Here is a 17,510-nt window from a genome sequence, read left to right on the forward strand (position 1 = left end):
AGCTTTGGCGCTTAGATCATTCAATATGAGAATGTCTTTGACAAAGTGAGGGTCATCAACAACATCATATCCACCTAGATTGTATTTGGGATATAGATTTTTTTTTACCAATGTGTAGGACAGAGCATTTGTTGGTAGATATTTAGAGTTGCCAATTGTTAGACCATTCAGACACATAATCAAAGTCTTTTTGAAAGACGGTAGTATTGACAGTGGTGTTGAATAGTTTTACATCATCAGCAAAGAGGACGCAGTTGCTAATAAGGTGATCACAAAGGTCATTTGTATAGAGTGTAAGGAGTGTGGGTCCTAGGACGCTCCCTTGTGAGACACTGCTGATAACTGGTGCAGGGTTTGATAGGGTGTTCCCTATTTTTACTATTTGTTGCCTGTTTGTCAGGAAGGCAGTAATCCACTTGTATGTTGATCATATGTGTCTGATAGACTGCAATTCTTAGAACTAGCATGTTCCCTGTTGGATTCTGGTGTAATAAAGACAATGAAAGCCACTTTGGTCTAGTGATTAAGGGACCAGATAGAAACTCAGAGACTGTGAGTTTAAATCCCACCTTAGTGATGAAAGCCAGCCTGGTGACCTTTGGCCAGTTACTCTCTCCCAACCCAGCCCATTTCATGAGTTATTGTTGTGGGGAGGAGGAAGAAGTATTGGGTATGTTTTCTATCTTGAATTGTTTGTAAAAATAGTAAAGGAGGGATACAAATAAATAACTGAAATTTAGTCAAGACGGTGTGACTGATCAACCACAAAAGTTGATATTTGGCCTATTTGTTGTATTTTTTCTCTTCTTTCATCCCCTCTCTATTATTCTAAAGCTCTTTGAATAAGAGTAGAACATGACATAAATTATATGAACCTGAAATCATCACCTGGGGGATGCCCGGTGTGGACTCCTTTCATGTAATACATAGTAATCAAGAAATGTTTGCATTAGCACAAGATCTTCTATCAACATTAATGTTCAAAATGATTCCAAGGAATGGCTTAAAAAAAATGATAATGACCATATTTGCAGTAGTTGTCCATGTTTTTACTGGTGGCATAAGGGAAACTATGGCAATATTTTAATGCAGTAGTGTGTAGAGTTGTAATTGCAGGAATGTTCCTATCTGATGGCAAACCTCAGAAAAAAGAATGCTTCCAAGAAAATACAACTCAGGCAAATAAAGTTACTCATCTAAAAGAGGATTAGAGAGAGGAAGTAAACATATGTTGGACTTTGACTAGAGATCATTAATTGTGTTAGTTACTATGCTGAACAATAACGAAAGTCAAGCACAAACCAAAGTTAACCAATGTTAGAGGATTACTAAAAATGTGTATAAATGCAAGACTAGATTCCAATAAAGATCATCATGATTCATTTGATCATGATCAAATACCTCGACTGCCTCATCATTACAGCAGTGGTGAACAGAGAACAATAGTTATACTACATGTCTATGGAGAGTCATCCAGGTTATGGTTGTCCCAAAGATGCTTTTTAAAGAGGCAACAGGACTTTCTTGTTTTTCTTTGAAGATGTTTTGCTCAGAGCTGAAGAAACTTCTTGGATGAAAAGCAAAAAAAACTTCAAAGAATAACAACAAAGTTCAGTTGCCTCTTGAAAAAACACCTTTGGGACAAGAGTTATAGCTTCCTGCTTATCATTAGCTGACACATAGCCAAAATTACATCATATTCTCTACTTCTGATGATTAACAGAGACATCCCATTTTTACTATATTGCAGTATTTATTTGCTTAACAGACTTAATTACAGAAGGTAAAGAATTGTAATTTATGTACTGCTGTCCTATATCAACATTTCCAAACAAGTTATTCTCACATGCTTTGGACAATATATTTTATTGTATGCAAAGGATGCAAAGGAGGTGGAATAAGCATTAGGGGGGAATTATAGGGGTGTTTGCAAGAGATAGCTAAGTAAATATCTCTGAAACATGATCCAATAGGTCATGAGTTGTGCAGTAAAATAGATGTGTAGTACAATGCATGTGAAGAGAGCTGTATCAGATGAAGTATGATGTAGAACACCAAGCTTAAAAGTAATTCTTTAAATTTATATTGAAAGATTCTTGTTATTTTAACAGTACTAACCAAAAGTACTAACTGTTTGGATACACATTTGCCCCCAAAGCAAATATTCTAATTCCCTTGTAAAACTGTAGGAATCATTCCACTGAATGAGAACCCATATGACCAATCAGAAATTATCTTTCTTTGATTACTCAACTGGCACTAACACCAAAACAGACCACTTTCCCTATGTGTCCAAATTTATTCCTTTGATCCTTGGATAAAATAAAATTGAAGAGTGCTCAAGGAAACATTCAAAGCAAATCAACTTAAAAAGCTAAGAAATAATGAAAGTTAATTCAATTGTTACAAATTCAGGTATTAAATTAACCACAGTACAATTTAAAGCATTATTAGAAGAATCCAAAAGACTACTTGTATCTTAATTGGATTGTATTGAATGAGGAGACATCATTGATTGCTGTTCTCAGTAAACATGGAGTGGCTCATACTAGTGAGGGGCAAAACAGAAAGTGCAGTTTTTCTCACCCTATGTTTCTATATAATAAAAGGAACCCATTTTTAATAGGGAAGTCTTCCTACTGGATTGAGCCAGAAGACACCAGCCAATTGGGTGTAAATATGATCAAACATCTGCTACACCCAGCAGGTTGCTACAGCTGGCAGGTGTGTACAGTTTATAAAGGGAGGTTTCCAGGCTTGTGTGTGAGAAGAAACGTACCGTTTAGGAGAGGACATTGATAACTGGTCTATATCTCATCAGGAATATTATTGTGTGCTGGGTTTGAAATGGGAAGAGTAAAAGAAAAGAAAGCAACATTAATGTAAGTTCTGTCTTTGCGTCAATCAAAACATGTTTTTCAAAAAGATTATTGATGAAATGGAATTTTCGCATGTTGGAAGGAAAATCCACCTGGTTCAGTTCCAAGCTGGGAGAAAGACGCTGGAAATAACATGAAGGCTGACTGGAAACAGGTTCCTTTTTTTGATAAAGCAGAACCACCAGGAGCGTGTGGTTCTGAGATAGCTGACCAAATGGCTGAATAGGTGGATGGATCTTTCTAGGTTTCTGTGACTTTGAAGTTTGAACTGTTCTGGGGGGTTGTACAGTGAAGGGGCTTGTGACTTTTGCCAAACAGGTTAATCCTATTATGTCCTCAACTTAAAGACTCATGTCCTGTTCTTAGAATTTGCGTGGAGGAGAATGTAAATTTTAATCCCATTCTTGGAGGCGAAATTCTTTTGTTTTGTGAATAGGCTGACTCAATCTTTCTTAATGACACAAAATATCTTCTGGGAGCTATTAAGAAAGACTGAGTCTGCCTTCTCTTTTTTAAGAGCATGTTTCTCCATTTTTCCTTTGGGGAAATACAATATTCTGCCTTTTAATATTCCCCCAAATATTTCATTCTTCGAGGGGGGGATTCCCACATATATCTAAACATGTCTAATGGATTAAAGTTTGGATCTATGGCTGCTGGATGAATGTTTGTGGGGGGATTTTATTTAATTACTGATATTTATCTCATGGAGTTCCTCCTTTTCCCCCTCCCTCTCCATCTTTCCCAGTTTAACTTTAATCCATATTCATAAAAGAGAATTATTTCTGTAGCAAAATGTTTTGACTTTAATAACATTAAATATTAATTTAAAAATTAAATGAGACACATATAGATATGATAAGTTTGCCACTAATTTCTAAGAAAAAAGTCATTTAAAATCACACACAGGTAATTTTTCTCTGTTTTATTTCACATTTGAAGAAATAATGTATAAAGAAACAGATATCTCTCTACAACTACATCTCAATGGAGCACAATATATAATTATGTCTAACATTTTTTGTTCAAGAAAATGATTCTCTTTGGAAAATACCAAAATACACTTTGACAGTTTAGGTCTAAATGCTCTTTAGGTCAAAGACAGATATGATAAAATATAAGTGATCACCTTTGCTGATACTGTAACATTTGAGTAATTGTTACATTTTTTGACCAAAAGTATTTGATTGATGCTGAGGTAAAGCTAGAACTTGTGCCTATATGATTTCTTTTTTAGCAGGGAAGTAGCTTTTAGTTAGAGTGGGAAATTAATTTGAATGCCTATACAGCACAATATTAAGAATTTATGTGGTAATCCTTCCTTCCTTCTTCCCTTTCTTCCTTCCTCTCTCCCTCCCTCCTTCTATCAGTCTCGGGTCTATGTATTTATGTTTTAGAGCTATTTTGAAAAACTAAAATCATAATACCAGCTAAGATATATTTTAAATTTTATTTTTATTTATTTTTTAAAATCCCACCTTTATTACTGTTTATCAGTTTACTTTATTATTGCTCTTGTTAAATAAATAACTCAAGGTGGCAAACATAATACTTTTTCCTCTTATCGCCTCCACAACAACAGTCCTGGACTGACTCAAGGTAATCCAGCTGGTTTTCATGCAGTAGGCAGGATTAGAACTTACAGAATCCCAGCTTTTAGCCTGGTGCCTTAACCACCTGATTAAATGAACTAGAATATATATAATTACGCCATCAAAATAAGCAGAACAAAGTAGCTGTTTTGAAAATGAAATTTAATCCAGAAATATTAGTCAACACATGAAGAAAGAGAGATCTAATGATATAGTGCCAAGCTTTTTCCTGAAGCACTATTTGCATATTGAAAACAGAAGTATATAATGGTTTAAAGACAGGCACCTCCAGTCTTTAATTATAATAATCTTGTTTTTTATCTTTTTATCTGCAAGTGGTATTTGAGTCATTATGTCCTATAATACAAAGATTTGGTTTGAGTTTTCTTGAACTTTATATGCTCAGAGACATATCACAATGTTTGGGTCTTTGGAATTTGCCCAGAGACTCCGACATGAAGGAGACTGAACCTGGGAGCAGTTCTCAGAACAAAATGACTTGGGTTCCTCCTGGCATCGAGAAGAAGAAATCTTCTATCTTTTGAATAAAATGAGTAAGAAGGCCATTTAGGGTTCGGTTTATGGAATTAATAACCTTGGGGAGTCCATGGAGTGATGTGTTATCTGAAAAGTTTCCTCTCTCAGATTACTTTTACGAAATCTATTTCAGGTCTTACACTGTACATGCATATGATTTTCTATATATAAAATTATTGCAGAAGATTCTATAGTAAAAAATATCTAGTCTATTTCCAGGCTATAGTCATTATTACATTTACATTAAGATTTTTTCTTCATCTTCCAAATTTAGCTTCTTTGATGTATACTTAATTATATATTTTTTTTCAGCTGACTTCATTTGTTTCTTTCTTTTGTCCCCCTACCCACCCAGCCTGCTGCAACATCTTAACTGGTTTATATTTAAAGTCATGTCTATACTAAAATGGATGATTGTTTTACATTTATTCATCTATCTATCATCTATCCATCCATCCATCCATCCATCTATCAGTCTATCATCTATTTATTTTCTGCTTTGTTATTTTTACAAATAATTCAAGTCAGAGAACACATCCAACACACCTTTCTCCTCCTGTTTTCCCCACAGTAACAGCCCTGTGAAGTGGGTTGGGCTGAGAGAGAGAGTAACTTGCCCCAAATCACCCAAGCTGGCTTACATGGCTAAGGTCGGACTTGAACTCACAATCTTTCGCTTTCTAGACCAAACTGGCTCTCTCATTACATTTTATGATTGTGTGACTACACATAAATCTACTTAACAGATATATATCAGGGCTGTAAAGATTACAGGACTTAAAGAATTTAAAAGGAGCACTTTTCAGAGCTTCGCTGATCTGAAGCACTCAGCTCAAACTATTAAAGTAGTGATGTCCTTTGGAATTCCTACATGACTGCTTCAAAGGCTAACCTTTTATTGTCCCAGCAGAAATATCTGTAGTTAACCAACTTTCTCATTTAGCATTTTTACATAATGCTTTTTATTAGGTATATCTGGTACGAATATATATTTCAGAAAAACATATGTCCTTTTCCACTGGTAATTACTCCATTGTTTTATAGATGTTTCACCATGTGGATGCTGATTGCTATGACAGCTACCCAAGGAAATTTGAGTTCAGAAGAAGTGAATGGCAAAACTTTTATGAATCCTGAATCATTTATGAATATAGTAAGTTGAACTCTTAGAATTGTAATCTGTACCCATCCAACTATGTTAGACAGGATTGGCCTGCTCCTACTCCCTTCTCTTAAACATTATCAACTTATGGGAACTAAAAAGTAGGTCTTTTCTATGGCAGCCTCTGCCCTATGGAATGCTCTTCTTCTTGACATTTGATCACAACATATTAGCAAGCCAAATCAATATTTTATCAAATAAACAAGGAAGTGTGACAATCCATTTTTAACCTATTCGATGCAGTTTAAAGGTTGAAATTTTCATTTTTAGTTCCACCTGTAAGTAAGATGACTAGAAGCTTGCATTCCAGATCATCTTAAGTATTCTGCTTCATGTTAAATATTCTTGGTTAAGCATACTCTTATTGTCTGAGGAGCTGGCAACACTTGAATGTTCCTGGGCCTTGAAGTTAATTCAGGTTGGGAAGGCAGATTACTATGCAGACTAAGAAGTCACAAAGCATCTCAGAAGGAGGCAATGCCGAATTTCTTCTTAATTGCTGCCATATTTGAGTATGGCCAAAAAAAGCCAAGATGGCAGTCACAACAGTGGTTCAAAGCTCTGCTATGCAAAAACATAGCCTGATCACAGGCCATCATCTTGACTTTTTTATCCCAGACCATGGACATTCCAAATGTTGACAAGAAAACTCAATATATCCATATAATCACCTGACATTAATTTTGACTCAATAATATCTGAATTTTTTTTAAAAAAAATCTTCAATAATTCAGCCATGATTTAAATATTTTCTTGTAGTAATCATTTCCTAGATAATTTTTGGGTTGGCCAACATATGTTCATTGTACCACAATCCATTCTACATTATAACTTTGTCTTTCAACCTTTGCAGAGTGAAAGAATCAGATATTGGGGATATTATTGTGAAGAATACGATATCGTTACAGAAGATGGCTATTACCTAAATGTGAACAGAATTCCGGGAGGTAAAAATAAAGCAGAAACAAACATTAAGGGTCTGGGTACTTTTTGGGAAACAGAGCAGTGGTGTTTGCTCACATCAACCCCTCTTCATGTGTTCCTTGAAGAAAAACAGTATTGAAATGTCACTTCCCATCCAACAGTTTTATGCCATTCTGATTCTATGAACCTTATTATTAAGAATCTCATGTAAGAAGTTCTTTCTTTTTCAGGCAATAAGTCTGCTATATTATTAATGCATGCACTAGTTATGGAAGGTAGTGTGTGGATATCAAATTTGCCCCACCAGAGCCTGGGCTTCATACTAGCAGATGCTGGATATGATGTATGGATTGGAAATTATAGAGGAAACTCTTGGTCTAGAGGACACACGCACCTTTCGGTTAATGAAACAGAATTTTGGAATTTCAGGTTAGTATTTAAAATGTAGCACTTACTCCAGCTGGTTATCAGTCAATTGATTATTCAACCAATTAATCAATTCAAAGGTCAGTTCAAGAATGTCCATTGCAAATAACCAGGAATTCAGGCAGTACAAATGATTATAGGCTTATTGCATGCTAAAGCTCTCTAAGAAAATATGAATTACTCTGACAGTCAAAGCAAATAGATGGTAGATAAGAGTTGACCAAATTCAGGATGGGCTGGACATAGATCTCATCCATTTGCTAGTGTTAGAGAAGGTGATATTAACTGTATCATCACCATACCCCAGCCAAAAAGCTTGTTCAATATAGAACCATTAGTAATGTTCTGGATGATTGCCATCTTCTGAATCAATAGTTCCAGGAAATGCATCTTTGAAACTGAGCAGATTTGGTGATTCTAAGGGATAATTTTATGTAGAGACCTTAACTGCTGCTTTAGCCATCAAGAAACAAGTATTTGTAATCTTCAATATACTCTTGATTGTTTCCATGGCTGGCATCAATGAAGCAGTGACAAACTTTAGGCCTGAACGGTATGGTATAGAAAACTAGATCATGGCCATTCAGCCCAAAAGTTCTTCATTCATCTCTTCCTTAACAATGGATTAATCATGGTTAAGGAGGAACAAGAGTCAAGGAAGCCTGTATCTCTTCTTACATTCAATTACATATTATTGTGATTGCTAATTTACAGTTTTATTCAAGCTTGTTTTGTTGCAGTTAGCAATTTGCTGTCCTAGAAAGCATTTTTATTTTCTCTTCATCCAGATCAATTTGTTGTTTGCATATTCTATTGGTTAAATATACTTGTTAATGATTTGCAAGGGGGAAAACCAGAGCACATGATTGGATGCATTGATAGATAGCTTTTCTCCAAGATGATCTGTGTTTAATCTGGTCATTCAAGTGTCCCAATACTCACCAATTGCTGCTGTAATTGCTTTTCTTTTGCTTCTTCCCTAACTTTCCCAAAATTAAAGACTTTCCAGTTCTTTGCATAATGTGTCCAAAGTAATATACATCGAGTCTGTGCCTCACAGGAGAATTCTGAGTTGATTAGTACACAACACAACTTATATTTTACATGGCATTCTTTACATTTGCAGTTTCCATGAAATAGGCATCTATGATCTTAGTGCCATGACAGAGTTTATTCTACAGAAAACCGGACAGCAGAAAATTTTTTATGCTGGTCATGCTGTGGGATCTTTAATAGGTAGGTTGATGATTTGCCAACCCTTTTATGGGAAGGTTTCCCTGCTTTCGGTGTCTGTAAAATCACTAACCAATTCCAGAGAAAAACTTGCTGCCAGATATATCCTACCCCCCAAATTGGTGTCAGAGTTATTGAGTCAGTGTTGAAATTTCTTCTGGCTGCTTGAAAAAGGAGGTGCTATCTTAGCAATGACCAAATGATTTAACTGTCAATATCAAATATGTGCATTTCCCCCATCCTGAGCTGTCTAGAGTTTTACACTCTAGAGCAGTGATGGCGAACATTTTCGGCACTGAATGCCCAAACCGGAATGTGCATGCATGCACCCTGGGAAACGGCCTGGAAAATGACCTGCTTTTTGCCATTTTTCAGGCCTTTTTCTGGTCCAAAAACAGCCTGAAAAATGGCCTGCAAGTGGCCTGGGAACCAGCCTGAAACCAGCCGGGGAAACAGCCTGAAAAAGAGCCTGTTTTGTGGGCATTTCCGGCTCGTTTTCCGGGCTGCTTTCAGGCCACTTTCCAGGCCGTTTTTTGGTATTCCGGCGCCACAAAGACAAGCTGGCTGGCATGCCAGAAACCAGAAGAGCAGGTGGTGATGGTGTGTGTTCTGTTTGCTAATGAAGAGACTCGCAGACCAGAGTTGAATTCAGCTCTTTAATAGTACAAGTAACTTCAACTGTAGTTGAACCGCAGCAGCCCTTTTTATAGCGACTGTCCATGGCTCACAACCAATGACATTTAGTTAAATTTCTCGCCGCTATTTGCAGCCAATCAGATATTAACGTTACTAGCCAATCGTATCATTGCTTTTGTCAACCAATAGGAACATTGCCCTAGAAAACTCTATTTACATACACTACAGTGTGCATGCCCACTGAGAGGGCACTGTGTGCCACCATCATGGCTCTAGAGCCTAGAATGTAAAAGTCAACCCCACACCTTGAGAAAAGATCCAAACTCTAGTTGATAGGTTTTATTTGCTTCATATTTTCCTTCTTTCATCTTCCCTGATTTTTCTCTCTCCAGATAACTCATGATGACTATGTCTTTGCCTAGCCAATACCGTTTTTAGTTCAAGCTTGCTAATCCCACAGTATCTCTCAGCAGTTAGAAAATTATTTTTTATGAAAGTCAGCTGGAATCCCTTTTTAGCCCATGTCACACTTCTGATGACATCAAACTCAGAAGGAAAAGTGGAAGTCTCTTTCCCTACCCTCATTGAGTCCTGAGATGAATTCCTGAAATGAGGGTAGAAGGAGTAATATATCAATGATTCATATTATATATGAATGAGTTAAACATATATTCTATTCTATATATTCTATTCTATATTCAAGGTCAGACATAAGAACTTTCCATGAGGCGATACAATTGATGAAAACAATGGTGTGAAATAACAAAGAAAGCATTTTATGGACATAGTTACTTTCAAGAAAGTTAATTTTATGGATTTATCTTATATTGGCCTTGCTTTCCAGAGTCTATGCTCATCTTCTGGTATCTTTTCCCAGGTTTACCAATATTCCTTGACTTTCTAAGTATTCTCATGGGGGAGCCTGCATAATTTATGATTTCCTAATTCCATAGGAAAGAAATCCAGGCAGGGAGATGTTTTGCTTGCCATAATCAATGCCATATTTTCTCCTTCATTTAGGAGAATATAAAGTTCAGTGAATAATATTGGCCATTATCTTTCAGCCCAGCTCATAGAATTATTGTCAAGTTAGAACTACCCTGTGCTCCCTGTAAGAACAATTAAAAATATAAGCAATGGTCAGTTCATAACTCAAGACAAGGAATTATAAAGTTTATTGACATCAACCTAGGTAGCTGATGGTGTCAACCATAAAGGACTTTTAAAAAACCTAATTGTTGACTTTTACATATTGCATGAGGTGATCCTATGAAGTCTACATACATTCCACTTTTGCCTGTAAATACACAATTACTTTCCTCTGCATTTAAAAAGGTGCTAAAATGTTTTGTGTTCACAGCTTTTGTTGGATTTTCTGTCCTCCCACACTTGGCTGAGAAAATAAAAATGTTTTTTGCCTTGGGTCCTGCATACACATTCCAGAAAGCCATAAGTCCCATAATACAAATACTACGTTTGCCAGAAGTATTAATCAAGGTATGTGAATTAAAGTTGACTGTATCAGCAAAGCCTTGGAAATCTTCACTAGGGACTTAAGGTTAGGATAGACTTTCCAGAGCAGTAAAGCGAGTGCTTACCACTTTGCAGATATTAATAGTTTTAGATAAACTTCCACTGTTGTACTTTAAATATAATTTAAATTTAATATAATTTTAGTGTTTACATTATAATTTCATATAGGTTGTATTCTGGATCTCAGTTATTAGATGCTAGTTAGGTTGTTTTACAAGTGTAGTTTAACTCTGTCTTAAATTTTAATACAATACAGTTAGTCCTCAACTTATGACCACAATTGATCTCAAAGTTTTGGTTGCTAAGCAAGACAGTAGTTAAATGAGTTTTGTCCCATTTTAAGACCTTTCTTGCCACAATTGTTAAGTGAATCACTGCACTGTGTCTATCCTCAGCCATGCAGACTTACTTGTTGATTTCATCTTGTTGGGAAATATGGAAGCAGGAAAGGTGGGATATAATTCAAACAAAGAAAGAAGCAAGAATTTATTTGATTGAATTATATAATGATTGGCATGGTTTGATCTAGAATAGCAAGTACCCATTTGTTTACAGCCTTGTCCCAAAATGTGCATTTTAATGTGTGGAACTAGAATTAGAATAACAGAATAATAGAATTGGAAAGGACCCACCCTCATCTCAAGCAGGAAACCCCCGTCCCATTCCAGACAAATTTTGTCCAATCTCTTCTTTAAAACTTCTAGTGTTGGAACACCCACAACTTCTGAATGCAAGTTGTTCCACTGCTTAATTGTTCTAACTGTCAGGAAATTTCTCTTCAGCTCTAGGTTCGTTCTCTCCTTGATTAGTTGCCATCCGCTTCTTATTTTGCCTGGTGGGATTCAATTTTTTTTTTACTACCAGTTCTGTGTGCGTGGCTTGGTGGGCTTGGCAGGGGAAGGAAACTGTAAAATCTCCAGTCAGAGGTGGGATTTGCCGGTTCTCCGAACTACTCAAAATTTCCACTACTGGTTCTCCAGAACTGGTCAGAACTTGCTGAATGCCACCTCTGCTTCAGAATGCCAGTTTGATAGGCGGTTAAGGCATTAAGCTAGAAACTGAGAGACACGTGTTGTAGTCGTACCTCATGCTCAAAGACAGCTGATAACCTTGGGCCAGTCCCTCTTTCTCAATCCTGGAAAGGAGGCGATGGTGAACCACTTGCAAAATCCTGCCAGGAAAACTGTAGGGAGTTCTCCAAGTCAAAATTGAGCTTAAGGAACAACAGAAACCACTGGAATTGCCAGTGGGAGATTCTTATGCTGGAATCTTTTGGGATATGAATTCAAGACTTTGTAAGGAGATTTTATTTATTTAGCATATGGCAAATACATGGACTTATAGTGGTTCAAGTATTAATGTTCAGTCCACCCAGCCATTCTTTCCTTTTGCCTTCACCCAGGAGGTGAGTTTACTCTTCTAAAATATAGAAAATTGGTATTTTGTATATTTTCTACCAGTATATTTTATAGAAAATTCATTAAAAAAGAAAAAAAAAAGAAACTAAAGAGCAAGACTAAGTTCTTTTACACATCTGAAAATTGGAAAATATAATTGAAATGGGAAGAATCTCAAAAATATAAAAATTTAGCCTGGAGCTTTTTTTTCTTTTCTTAATGTAAGGATTTTAGAATATTAAGATTCTTATTTTGCCAGTTTGTTTAAGAAATCCATTGGAAAGATTCACAGGAAAAAGGATTCCTTGGTTTTGCAGTTCATATTCGGGCAGAAGGAATTTGCCCTGCTGAGTCGAAGCAAGAGAGCAGCTCTGACCCAACAATGTGGCCAAGAACTGACTGATGAACTCTGCAGACAAGCACTTTCTCTAATTAGTGGATTTAATCTGAAGAATTTAAATAAGGTATTTAAGTGAAGTTTTTCAAAATGTTAACAAAATGAAGCTTTTTCTAGGATGCCCCCACACTTATATAGTTAAAGAGTGAAATAGTCCAGGATAAAGAGTTTGCAGAACAAAATACATTTCCTAAAAAAAGTTCCCATGTGACCTAAATGAGGGATGCTGGCAGAAATGTTGCAGGAGGTTTGACAACTGTATCCAAGTTGGACTGGCCAAGGCTTAATAGGCTTGTGAACCATGGTTGGAAGGAATGAAAATATATGGAGATTGTAGTTCTTGGGCAGCATCACATGGAACATGCCTTCAGTCTTTAATAAAGGGCACCTTTGTGATCTGTTTCAGTTTCACAATTCTCTGTTTCTATTAATTCAGTCCTAGCTTGGAATCTCAATTTGCATTGGGAAAGGATGCAAGGGTATGTGAATGTGTGGAGCTTTGGATTCAGATTCTCCACAATACAGATATACATTTGCAAGTATTTCTATGATCTGAGTCTCTGGATGAAAACAAAATTAAAAAATAATGCCAATGATGCTTATTGTCCTTTAGTGTGCTGTGTAACGCTGTTTCAATGCTCTTTCTGTCACTAAAAGATAAATAATCCAGAAATTTTCTGGATTATTAATGATAATTTAACACTATCTTCATATTTCATTTGGATATCTATTCCTTCCCTCCCTCCCTCCCTCCCTCCCTCCCTCCCTCCCTTCCTTCCTTCCTCCCTCCCTCCCTCCCTCCCTCCCTTCCTTCACATGAAATTAGTGAGTGATTCACTCAAAATTAGCTTTAGATGCTTCTCATCTTTTACACAGTACAGTTCACAGAAGCCTTTTGAAATATAAAACACTTCTAAACAGTCTTTTCTTTACCATTTCTAGAGCCGTTCTGATGTGTATATCTCACATTTTCCAGATTATACTTCGGTGAAACACATAATCCACTTGGGCCAGGTAAGACTCATTTTGATGATTGAATTCAACAAACAAGTTCTCATCTTTTAATAAAAACATCCCCGTGGTCAGGTAAAAATAATCATACAGTAGTCTGTTGAGAACCACAATAAGAATAAGACAAAAACCAGATAAGTAAATAATTAGGAGAACTGCTGATTAAATCAATTCAGCAAATTCTTAACAGAAGACAACATTTGCTTAATGATGGAAAACGCCTTTCAAAATTATTGCACATCTCAGTCCTTCTTCTAAAAGGCTGTTAAGAAAAGAAAACTTGAACATAGATATTTTTATCATTTATATTTCATTGTTTTACTAATCTAAGTGAAATGTTAATACGTATATATTGCTAGTCCATGTATAGTATGCCATATGCTAATTAATAAACACATTATGTCTATCCAAAGGTGAATGAGGTTTTTTAGATACCTAGATGCCATACTAATTTTTAAGTTATCTTGAGTATTAAAGATAGATGGGGAGAAGGTAACTGCACTGGCCTTGGCCAGTGATGTATGGAAAAAACGGGACAGAGGTTTAACCTTTTTGACTCACCCATCTACCCCAGAGATGTCCATGAATGCACATACAAATATGGTTTTCTCATAACTACTTGGAAATGGTTTTAAAATAAAACTTCAGAAATGTCTTTTAAGGGAGAAAATATTCTGCATGCCTAATACCTATCAAACATCAAGGCTAAATATTAGGTGTGAATAATTGTGTATAAAGTTCTGGGTCAGCCATTCCAAAATGCTTTGGAGTGAAAACTTGAATTTTTCATTAGCCATTTTGTAGTTAGGAAAGTCAAAATTATGAATTGATTTGTAAGATTTAGGATTTATGAAAAAATGCACACCATTTATAACATAAACAAAACATTTATGCTTTAACTTCATGGAAATAATAGAATCTGTGAATTGTCTCAATGTCTTCTCATTGGAATTAACTCCCCTTAGATGGTAACAAAATATGATTGGAGGACGTTCTGCATCCTTCTGGTCTTTAGAATTATCATTGTTTTTAATAATTATCATTATTTTAACATACTTATGTTTTCTACTTATGTCTCTGTTGTGTTTTCTTTCTTATTCTAGGTTATGAAAAGTGGGCTTCTCAGATATTTTGACTATGGCTTGAAGAACATAGATATTTATCACCAGGTTGGTTGTGCTGGATTTGTTGCATTTTTCCATGGGAAAGAAGACAAATAATGAACAGTTGATTCCTAAAACTCATAATATAATGATTGTTTTCTGCCAAACTATCAGATTATTCCATAAAATACCTTTATCCTGGGTAACTAAAAATAAAGCATAACTAATTGAAAGTATCTTTGATTTGAAAACTTCCCATTGCTTTGGAAAATCCCAACAAGTAAAAAAATTCTGTTTATTGGAAAGCAATATACATGTGTTTTCAGGAAAGTAGTTGGGATAGAAATGGAAAGATATGGGGAGAACATTACACCTGCTGTCAATATGATCTTGAATCCCTGGGGACCTGTCCCTTGGTCATTTTTTGAGGACTCAGTTCATTTTAAAGTAGTGAAGAATTTCTGGAATGATGGCATTGAAGTCCTTAAAAACTTCAATGAGCAGGTCCCCGGAGATTCAAGAACATATTGACAGCATCATCTGTTGACCAATTTGCTCAGTAGACAAACTGCATTGGGCCTAACAGCAGATCCGTGATGACTTTCAAAGTGGACCAGCACTAACCTCTCAAAGGTCTTCATGACTATGGATGTCAGATGGCTTGTAGTCATTCAGCTCCCTGATGGAGGGTTTCTTAGGAACTGTGACGATGATAGATGTTTAAAGCAAGAAGGGACAAAACACAGTGATTTATTAAACAGCTGTTTGAAGATGGGGCCTGGTTGTTCATCACCTGCTTTGAAACAAGGAGTCACTCTGTCTGGCCCTGATGCTTTTCTGATCTTTTGTCTAGGACAGAGAACTCACACATTTTTTTCTGTGATCATTACAGGTAGGGTGCCCATAAGAGTGGAGATAGGCGTGGGGAAATTAAGGAGAATTCCTATATTATCTGCAGGACTTTGAGCACTTTTAAAATATAAATACAATATGGATACAGCCTGCAGTTAGTACAGTACAGAATACAAAATTTAAAAAGTGGTTTGAATCAGAGACAACATAACAAAGAGTACTAAGCAGAAATGGCAGAAAATATATCTGTGCTCTTTTTAATTTTTTTAAAATTATGCTTCCAAAACAAGGAATGCACTGAAAGTATCTACGACATTTCATTAACCAAATTCAGAATTTCTTTGGGCTCCTCTCGATACTTCTTGTACGGAAGAAGTCCTTTAGCGTAATTCCCACCCTTGTATTGAATTTTATTCTAGGAGAATTTCTAACTTTCTCACTGTATTTTCCTTTCCTCAGAAAACTCCACCATTCTACAGGATAGAAGACATCACTGTGCCAGTTGCTATTTGGAGTGGAGGACAAGATTGGGTTTGCCGGCCGAATGAAATAGCACAATTATGGTCTCGAACAACTAATCTCGTCTATAATAAGGGGTTCCCTGATTGGACTCACTGGGATTTTATTTGGGGCATTGATGCTCACCAACGTGCATACAAGGACATCCTTGGCCTAATGGAGAAATATGTATGAAGCCACCTGGAATTAAAATTTCACTGTCCTCCTTATACAGTACATGTGAAAGTACCAGACACTCAAGTATTTTTTGTTTCCTGGGTTTATGTTGACTGTCTTTATTATTCTACTGATTTGTGTTCAAAATTGGTTCTTCTTCCACAATTTATGAACCATTGTGTATTTCGTTCCTACTGAAGAATTAAGTCTAGCTCCTACAGATAATTTAATGTAGATCCTAAAGTTATAAATAATGTAACTTCCTAGACTTTTAGTGTTTAGGCGGGTTTGAAAGTTTTCTTAAATAAATAAATCTGATTTGAACACTGGCATAACCTGTACTTCATTCATTGGCCTAGTCAGTAGTTAATAGAAAGATTCCCATAATATAGGAATTTTCCAATAGTAATTCCATACTATACATGCCAAGGTCTCTCTCCCAAATGATGTAAGGATGTATTTACTTATCCAATGGAACTTCTCTTTGTATTCCTCATGCTTTGCCTCTCCATAAGTCTGCAGGAGTTAGGCATCTCCTAACTTTCCATGGGAAACTGGGAGATTGTCAAAGGATAAAGAAAGCATCCGTATGAAAAGCTGCCCACAAAACTGGACTAAAATTTAAAGCTGATATAATGGGAGCTTATATTTCATATCGAACCTGATTACCCTGACTGGCATTATTGAACTGATTAATGTTCAAATTTGGCTACTACTTTAATAAAAGGGATTCAATTGATAGGGAGGTCTTCCAGTTGGATTAAATCAGAAGATATTTGTCAAGAGGATGTAGAGAGCGAACGAGCACCAAGGATCCCACCATGTACCATCAAAATAAGCAGAGCAAAGCAGTCGTTTATACAATGTGAAATACTTTCAAAAGAACTAATCCACAATTCTCTGGCATAACTAACATATAACATAAAGAAGGAGAGATTTAATTACGTAATTCCAAACTGTTAAGTTTGGGCAATGAGAGGCTGAACCAGAGCATAGTGCAACAAATACTTTATTATAGCAATAAAGGACTGACCGTGCTTGCCAAGCCTGGAACTGGCTCGCAGCGATCAGCAACTGGTTGGACCCCACAGCCTGCTTTTATAGCTGGCTGCTGGGGAGAACCAACCAATGAGCGAGGGGGAAAACCGCCCCC

The 17,510-nt window shown here is 36.2% G+C and overlaps 1 protein-coding gene across 1 annotated transcript; it reads left to right on the forward strand.

Moving 5' to 3' along the window:
• The first annotated feature begins 5,963 nt into the window (after window positions 1–5,963).
• LOC113449019 (lipase member M-like) lies at window positions 5,964–16,375 on the forward strand. Its single transcript, XM_026719917.2, has 9 exons — window positions 5,964–6,161; window positions 7,024–7,117; window positions 7,325–7,523; window positions 8,647–8,756; window positions 10,750–10,886; window positions 12,637–12,783; window positions 13,659–13,730; window positions 14,831–14,896; window positions 16,142–16,375. The coding sequence occupies exons 1-9, from the start codon at window positions 5,964–5,966 to the stop codon at window positions 16,373–16,375; spliced, it is 1,257 nt and encodes a 418-aa protein (XP_026575702.2).
• The last annotated feature ends 1,135 nt before the right edge of the window (window positions 16,376–17,510 follow it).

Source organism: Pseudonaja textilis, chromosome 4 (assembly GCF_049901715.1).
Source record: "Pseudonaja textilis isolate UNSWEBS1 chromosome 4, rPseTex1.2, whole genome shotgun sequence".
Classification (NCBI taxonomy): Eukaryota; Metazoa; Chordata; class Lepidosauria; order Squamata; family Elapidae; genus Pseudonaja; species Pseudonaja textilis.

Bases quoted from the DNA above. Each gene is read 5' to 3' on its own strand.
- LOC113449019 (XM_026719917.2), top strand. From the start codon at position 5,964: ATGCTTTTTATTAGGTATATCTGGTACGAATATATATTTCAGAAAAAC. The intron at 6,162-7,023 runs GTAAGTTGAACT...CAACCTTTGCAG, and splicing joins CTGAATCATTTATGAATATA to AGTGAAAGAATCAGATATTG. The intron at 7,524-8,646 runs GTTAGTATTTAA...TTACATTTGCAG, and splicing joins ACAGAATTTTGGAATTTCAG to TTTCCATGAAATAGGCATCT.